The sequence below is a fragment of the Labrus mixtus genome, chromosome 15 (assembly GCF_963584025.1).
Source record: "Labrus mixtus chromosome 15, fLabMix1.1, whole genome shotgun sequence".
Classification (NCBI taxonomy): Eukaryota; Metazoa; Chordata; class Actinopteri; order Labriformes; family Labridae; genus Labrus; species Labrus mixtus.
Window position 1 is genome coordinate 28,931,764 of NC_083626.1, and position 8,477 is coordinate 28,940,240.

The following is an 8,477-nucleotide window of genomic DNA, read 5'->3' on the forward strand; positions in this document are numbered from 1 at the left end:
TTCTCCTCGTGCTTTAAGCGCACGTGGTTAAACATCGAACTTGTATTTCTATGATATGCACATTTAAATCCACGTATCTTGCACTGCACATTAACTTCATCGTTCTTGTCGAAGTACTTCCAGACATCACTTTTCTTGACTGACATGTCGCAGGTGTAGCAGACGTTCTGTTTTCGGTGTAATAATATGTTCCTAGAGAGAAACAGCTGTTTTTGCTGAAATCTGGCTCGGTGTGTCCTAAAGCTGAAGCCGTGGCCGGAGAAGTCATACGTTTGTATCCAGTTAATTATTTTCCTACCTCGTATATTCTGTTAGGCGAAAACAAAAAGCTGGGTCACACATGGAACGCTGTATGAGTTCAAGTTTTGTAGACAAAAGCGGCGCTTGCACAGGTGCGCGAGTAACGAAATGTTACTCGAATAATGGGGTCAACGGCGAGTATATAAATCGACGAGCGTGTGTTTTTGTTTTGTCTCCTTCAGAACATCATCAAGAAGGTGAGCGGTCAGAAGTTTGTTTATAAGTTTGTGAGTCAGCCCGACCCCTCGCTGCCTGACGGCGTCCGCAACGGAGACGACATCCAGAGGAGGGACATCGCCGACTCCAACAGCCAGTCAAAAGTCCCGGGGGGCGTGTCTTCAAACTGCCAGTCAAAGGGTTTACCCCAGGTGCTCTTATTGTTGTTGTTGTTGTTGTCTGAGTAGATTTCTGCAGGGCTCCTCCGCACGCTGACGTTAATGTTTTGATCTTGCAGCGCTCGTCCCCCAGCAGCTCGCAGAAAAGCTCCCGTAACGACTACATGAAGTCCGGCCTCTACTCCACCTTCACCATCCAATCGCTGCAGTCCTCGCCGAACCCACGGCCAATCAAATCGGAGCTGCTGATACAACCGGAGCCCGCCCTCAAGGTGGAGCGCCCGCCCAGAGAGGTAAGAGAGATGTCGGCAGGTTTTGAGTTTGTGCGGTGGCGTCTCGCTCTTCAGAGGATTACGTCTCCTGTTTGTCTCCTCCTCAGGTGTTTGTGTTGGCAGAGTCTAAACACGCCACGTCTGGAGGGGGAGGGGTCGACTCTGCTCTCCAGGTGATCGTCACTCAGCCGTCTCCGTGTCCCACTCCGGCTCTCAGCCCGCAGATGCCCTCCAACACAAGCAGCCAATCACAGGTCAGTGTCAGATTATACTCATTATAGTTATCAGGAATTTAAATGCCAGAATCATGTAATCAAACTGGCATTTAAAGGGTTAAATTCCTGATAATTATTCAATGTTTGGTAGTGTTGAGCAGGGCTGAAGTTGTTTAAGAGATTTATGCAAAAAAAAAAAAGTAGAAAAAAATATCAATCTGTTTTATTTTTATATCAGTTTTTTATAAATTGGACATTTTCGCCCTCCAATGTCCAAACAGGGAACTACATTTTAAATCTGATGCTACACAAAAACTAACAATGCATCAAAGTCAATATTTTGGAAAATCTTTGACATATCCAACACTGATTTAAAAAATCATCCCCCAGCCACCAAATATTTGTTTTATTGAAAATAACTCATTTTTGTGTTTTTTTTCATAAATAACAACAGTGACATCAAGTAATCAAACTGGCATTTAAAGGGTTAAATTCCTAAAAATGATTGAATATTTTATAGTTCTGAGCAGGGCTGAAGTTGTTTAAGAGATTTATGCAGAAAAAAGTAGAAAAAAATATCAATCTGTTCTATTTTTAGATCAGTTTTTTGGAAGTGGACATTTTTGTCCTTACAGACTTCAGAGGGTCGTAAATGAAACTGATGACTGAGGGTTAACTGGTTTTATTGTGGCGGTCCTGGTGTGAGGTGTTTCCTCTGTGCTGACCCTTCTCTCTTTCTCTCTGTTACCCAGAATCCTCCTGCTCCTCCCCTCAGCGACCCTCCTCAGATTTATCTCACCAGCGTTGGGGACCCGTCCTCCCTCACCCCCCTCATCCCCCTCGGCCCCGTCGGAGGCTCTGTGAGCCCTGCGCCTCCTCCCCACGTGTCCATGGGCCCCCAGGGGGGGGCTCAGCAGGACGACTGCGGTGGAGTCACCAACCCGGCCAGCTTCCCGCCTCACCCCCAGGCTGCCCCTCACCCGTCTCACCCCCCGCCCGTCTTCGTCATCATCAACCCTCCTCCTCCTCCTCAGCAGCAGCAGGCGGCCATGACAGCCGCTCCTCCCTCCTTGGCGGCTCCTCCCCCCGCCCGTCCCCCTCCTCCCCCCATCGTGATAAAGGAGGAGAACCTGCCGTCGGAGGAGGATCTTCTGGAGATGGTGTCTCTGGAGGAGAAGCAGGGCGAGGAGGTGAGAGGAGGAGTTTTTAAAAAACATGTTGATGATGATGAAACAGACTCTTCATGACGTCTCTTCTTGCTCCTCCCTCCAGGTGCCTCAGCTCATCTGTTCAGGCGAACCAGAGCCCCCCCTCACCATCGTGGAGAGCCCGCCCCCTCCCTGCATGGAGCCTGTGGAGGGAGGTCAGCAGCCTGCAGGGGCGAGGGAAGCAGAGGGGGAGAGAAAGGACTCGCTGACAGGTAAGAGGAGCACACCTGATGTCCTGAATATACCTGAACATGTTTCTCCAGCTTCTTGTCAGGGCTCCCCTCTCTGCATGGCGGCCATATTGGATACATCGAAGTTTTGAAAAACGTGATTTAATTTTCAGGTCTGTCTCTTTCTTTGTTGTTGTCAGAGTCCTCCGTCCCTCCTGTGACCTCCTCGTCCTTGTCCTCTGCAGTGACTCCTGCGGTGTCCTCCTCCTTCTCCTCCTTCTCCTCTTCGGACGCCGCTCCTCCAAAACCAAAGAAGCCGCGGGGCCTGGAGCTGCCGTCCTCCCCCTCCCTCCCCCCCGGCCTCTCCCTGGATAAGGTCTGAATCGCTGAACAGTCTGACCGTCATTACCACTAACCGCTAACGGCTTTTAGGATTAAAACAGAAGCATTAGACTTTTTAATTTTATTTTTTAATTAGTTTATTTATTTATTTTTTCATTGTTGAAATATTTAATTGCTAATAATTACTTTTCATTATTACTGTTGTATTATTTGTTATTATATGCTTTGGCAATATATTTTACACATTCATGCCAAAAGAGCGATTTGAATTGAACTGAACTTAGAGTAGCGATCTGTAACTCTGACACCTAGTGGTTAAAATGGGTACTGCAGTCCAAATTCAAACCATAAGAGAGAGCTGTCTCCCCCCTCCTCTCTAGAGTCGATATAGTAAGGTCACTTTATCGTTTCTGTCTCTACACATGTTACTGAGTGGTAGTGTGAAAGGTGTGTGTTTGGAGGGAAACCCTGTGACATCACTTCCTGTTCTTCCTCTGCAGGTGAACGCAGCTGTTAACAGTTTATTGGCTCCTGGATCAGCGACCAACACGCTCACGCCGACCGTCATCACCTCCCACGCTCTGGTAAACCCATCACCTGTCTCTGTGTGACACAAACAGAAGAGCTGTGAGAAACCGTCTGTTTGTTTTGATTATCTGTTTCCTGTCTCTTCAGACGCCGGTCCTGTTGACGCCCAGTCCGCTCCCCTCCACCATCCACTTCTGGAGCACGCTCAGTCCCATCGCGCCGCGCTCACCGGCCAAACTCTCCTTCCAGGTAATATACCGAGCCCCCTGTACGCAGCTCTGATCCGAGAGAGTTCCAGTGTGATCACAGAGCAGCGGAGCGGACGTTTAGTTATTTTAGATATTTCAGTGTAAACAAGATTTATAAATATTTTCAGAAACTGAAACATTCACTGATTGAAAGTAACGACTCTCTTTATCCTGCACTAAGTCCTCACACACACTGTGCACAGCATGTACCTATACCTGATCCATACACACACACACACACACACACACACACCACACACAGAGCTGGTGTCTCTGCAGGTTGCTGGCTCTTTTTTTCTCCATCTGTTCTCTGAAAACAGAAAATTATTAAAGGTTCAATTCACCCAAATCAGAAACAACATTCCCTCCTCCTTCCTCTCTCCTCCTCCCTCCTCCCTCATGTCCTCTCCTCTCCTCTCCTCCTCTCCTCTCCTCTCCTCTCCTCTCCTCTCTCCTCCTCCTCTCTCCTTCTTCCTCTCTCCTTCCTCCTCTCTCCTCTCTTCTTTCCTCTCCTCTCTCCTCCTTCCTCCTCCTTCCTCTCCTCTCTCCTCCTTCCTCTCCTCCCTCCTCTCCCCTCTCCTCCTTCCTCTCTCCTATCTCCTTCCTCCTCTCTTCTTTCCTCTCTCCTCTCCGCTCTCCTCCTTCCTCTCCTCTCCTTTCCTCTCTCCTCTCCTCTCCTTTCCTCTCTCCTCTCTTCTTTCCTCTCTCCTCCCTCCTCCCTCCTCTCTCCTCCCTCCTTTCCTCTCTTTTTCACCTCCTCTGGTTCTTGTGTTTGTGAATCTTTGTCGCCCCCTTCTGGTTGATCAGAGTATTACAGTCTGTAATCCTCAGAATGTTGACGTGTTTCATAAACTCCTCGTTTGTTCCTGTTTTTTATGTTTGTTGATGTGGAGCACGTTGTGACCTTCGTCTGTGTAAAGTGCTTCATAAATAAACTTTACTGACGTATTTAAAATCTGCTTACAGACGACAACATGTTGGACTTATTGTTGCAGGTTTGATCTAAAGACACGAAGCCCCCGCAGCTTTAGGGACGAAACACTCAGCAGCAGATTATTGAGAGTCACGATGAGCACAAAGCTTCTCTCTTTATCTTAAAGCTGCTTTAATATTCATCTCATGTCTCTGAAATCTGCATTTAATAATAAACCTCTCTGATGGGCTTTGACAAACAGACGCAGAGGAGGATTAACAGATCTGTGTTTACAGAACAAATTCATCCCTCATATCTCCGTCTGAGTCTCATCATGATGATGTCACATCAATGAGTCTGGAGACCGTCCTGGACCTGTGACGCCATGAAACAGGCAAAAAGTGTCGCTATGTTTCAGCCGCAGTGGAGCAGAGCAGAGGACTGCCTCAGTACCAAGCAGCAACCTCCAGAGTTTAAACATGATGCTGAAGTGTAACATCCTGCAGTTCCTGGAGTGTCCACTAGAGGCTGGCTGCAGAAGCACAGGAAGTCACATACACACCCATTCTAAAAAGCCTGTTTTTACAGCAGAGATTAACATGTTTACAGCCTGGTTTACAGGCGCACACTGTGGGGGGGTGATTTTTTTTTTAAACGGCTCTGTTTTGATTTTGAAAATGATACGTGTCACCCATAACAAGGTGAGAGGAAGACAGGAAGTGTGTCGTCGAAGATTAAATCCTTCATTTTCTCCTGAAAAAAACCCGATAATTAATCACATTTTCTCTCCCCCCCTCTCTCTCTTCCCCCCTGCTCTCTCTCTCTCTCTGTCTCTCTCTCTTCCCCCCTGCTCTCTCTCTCTCTCTCTGTCTCTCTCTCTTCCCCCCTGCTCTCTCTCTCTCTCTCTGTCTCTCTCTCTTCCCCCCTGCTCTCTCTCTCTCTCTCTGTCTCTCTCTCTGTCTCTCTCTCTTCCCCCCTGCTCTCTCTCTCTCTCTCTGTCTCTCTCTCTTCCCCCCTGCTCTCTCTCTCTCTCGCTGTCTCTCTCTCTTCCCCCCGCTCTCTCTCTCTCTCTGTCTCTCTCTCTCTCTCTCTCTCTTCCCCCCTGCTCTCTCTCTCTCTCTGTCTCTCTCTCTCTCTGTCTCTCTCTCTCTCTCTCTCTCTGTCTCTGTCTCTCTCTCTCTCTCTCTTCCCCCCTGCTCTCGCTGTCTCTCTCTCTTCCCCCCGCTCTCTCTCTCTCTCTGTCTCTCTCTCTCTCTCTCTCTTCCCCCCTGCTCTCTCTCTCTCTCTCTGTCTCTCTCTCTCTCTGTCTCTCTCTCTCTCTCTGTCTCTGTCTCTCTCTCTCTCTCTCTTCCCCCCTGCTCTCTCTGTCTCTCTCTCTTCCCCCCGCTCTCTCTCTGTCTCTCTCTCTCTCTCTCTCTGTCTCTGTCTCTCTCTCTCTCTCTCTTCCCCCCTGCTCTCTCTGTCTCTCTCTCTTCCCCCCGCTCTCTCTCTCTCTCTCTCTCTCTCTCTGTCTCTCTCTCTCTCTCTCTCTCTTCCCCCCTGCTCTCTCTCTCTCTCTCTCTGTCTCTCTCTCTCTCTGTCTCTGTCTCTCTCTCTCTCTCTCTTCCCCCCTGCTCTCTCTGTCTCTCTCTCTTCCCCCCCGCTCTCTCTCTCTGTCTCTCTCTAGTTTCCCACTAACGGCAGTAATCAGATCCACATCCCGGCTCTGAGCGTTGACGGACTCTCCACCCCCGTCGTCCTCTCCCCCGGACCCCAGAAACCCTGAGACCCCCCCCCCCCCCACTCTTGTCCTCTCGCCTCACACTGCTCCTCACCTGCTCAGACTTCACCTCACACACACCCCCCCCCCCCCCCAGAGGGCCGGAGGAGAACTGCATCTGATTCAGACTCGCTCCAACAGACCAGGAGCCTGACGGGTAAGACTGGGAGGTTTGATGGTTTCACTGGTGGAAATATTCACAGCTGGAGGATTCAGAAACAAACCAGATGTTCCGAGGGACGGATGTCTGGGCTTCATCCTCCTTGAATCCTTCTTCACGTTCTTTTAGTTTCTGTAGCGGTGCTCGAACATTAAGACAACGAGTGGCGGGGAAACCGGGACCCTTCGTCGAACTTGAACGCATCACGAAAAGAAAAAAAAGGGAATCAGGTCTGAATGTGGACGCCACGATGGAGGGCTTAACCTTTGGGATGAAGATGGATTTTCAAAATAAAACTTGGTTTTGAAAATGATGATTTTTTTTTTGGGAGAGAAAAGAAAATCAGAAAACTGGAATTTTTACTGGAAACTTTACAAACTCATGCGGCTCGACTGACGGAGCAGCTCAAACATTTATTATTAACCCCTTAAAGTTTGAGCTGAGGAAACGCTGAGACGCAGATTTTTGTTTTGGATCTTTTGTTGAATGGTTATTTATTCCCGTTTCCTCTGGAGGGTCGTTCCTGTTTCCTCGCCATGGCTCCTGACTGTCCTGGGTGCGTTTGATTTATTCACTCCCAGATAAAAAAACATTTTATAAACTCGTGCGCTGGAGTCGACTAAGGTTGTTTTTTTTTCTTCGCTCTTATTGGCCTCTTTTAAAGGCCATGCCTTCCTCCGGTTATGCATGGCCTGTTATTTGACCGAGCTCCTCTGCATCACCGACCAATCAGAGAGGAGCGATGAGGAGGAGGAGGAGCGTTCTTACAGCCAAGGTGTTTCTCTGTAACGTCTCTACGTGTGTCAGATTGTATATTTTCTACATCGGAGGAGAGAAACCTCCCCGACTGTTTTTCTACGGAGGTCACGTTCCTCTGTGAGGGTTTAAAGGGTTAATTCAGACTTTTGTTTTATGGATGGAGAGATGATGATGATGATGATTCATTCCTGACGTTCTGTAGACTTTCAGCTGCTCTTTCTGTTTCCTGTTTTTTTGTTCCTGAACGCCGCGGACGCTCGGGTTTGAGTCACGCTGTCAGAGATTTAAGAAGACGAGACTTAAGTCGTTTTGTCTCTGAAATACTTTCTAAAGCATCTGAACGTCTTCTCTACGGAGGCGTTTTAGAGCCAAAATGATAATGAGAATAATAACGAGAGAAAGACGCCGTGTCCACCTGGCGTTTAAAAAAATTAATAAATAAATAAAATAAAAAAATGTAAACGAGGAGAGAGCGTTTGCAGCAGCACTGAGAAAAAGCACAACGCCAGCATCTATTTTTGGAGTGCTCCGCCTCTTTTGTGCGGCTGCTCCGAGCGCTCAAGTTGAAAATCTTTCAACTTTTCAGAAAGGCGCTGATGATGTCACCGGCGCTCTTTTCCCCGTAGTTTAGCCACCTACAGACCGTGTCTTGTACTCACATCGTCCTCGCTCCGCGTCTGATCAGGAAATAAGCGGCCAGTCATCAGACTGTTGTCATGGAGACAGGACGGACGTGCAGCGCTTTTCTTCTTAAACGCTAAAAGCACGCTAAACACTCCGGAGCGCACCCTAACCCAGAGTTTTACTGCCCCCCCCCCCCCCCCCCCCCCCAAAAAAAAAGGGCCAGGTGGACACTAGTGTTGTAGTCAATTTTTTGTTGCCATGGTAACCAAACAGGTTGTTACTGTCATTGGATTTTAACTAGAAACACATCAAACTTTAATATTCTGTTACCATGACGACCCACACTGGATCTAAACCTTCACGCTCACAGTGAAAAACTTCTGTTACTCGCTTGTTTCTGAGAGAACGCGGCATGTTCCTCAGAGCTTTTTACTCCGAGACGGCGGCTCCTTTTGAGAGCAGCGTGTGTCGAGGTCAGCCCTGTGGTTATCACATGACACGTCACCACGGTTAGTTATGTTTTCCTGTGGAGGATTCACAAAACGGGTCGATCCCGAGCAGCGCTGACCTCTGATTGGATAGAGTCCGCTGTGTTCGATCGCCTGGGCGTTTAAGACTGAAGGTCACTCATGCAAACATCAAAA

At 48.4% G+C, this 8,477-nt stretch overlaps 1 protein-coding gene across 4 annotated transcripts in view; it reads left to right on the forward strand.

Moving 5' to 3' along the window:
- The window catches only part of elk1 (ETS transcription factor ELK1), a 17,561-nt gene extending 9,084 nt beyond the window's left edge, over positions 1–8,477 (forward strand). Inside the window, exons 3-12 of one of the 4 annotated variants that reach the window (XR_009676031.1) lie at positions 483–668; positions 755–928; positions 1,015–1,161; positions 1,875–2,312; positions 2,395–2,542; positions 2,701–2,876; positions 3,343–3,426; positions 3,518–3,619; positions 4,794–5,232; positions 6,198–6,308. Coding sequence is in view for 3 of the 4 variants with exons in the window: in XM_061058442.1 (XP_060914425.1) it covers positions 483–668; positions 755–928; positions 1,015–1,161; positions 1,875–2,312; positions 2,395–2,542; positions 2,701–2,876; positions 3,343–3,426; positions 3,518–3,619; positions 6,198–6,296 (1,554 nt within the window). In the remaining variant the exon portion in view is untranslated. The other 3 variants (XM_061058442.1, XM_061058445.1, XM_061058443.1) reach the window with 3 other exon arrangements.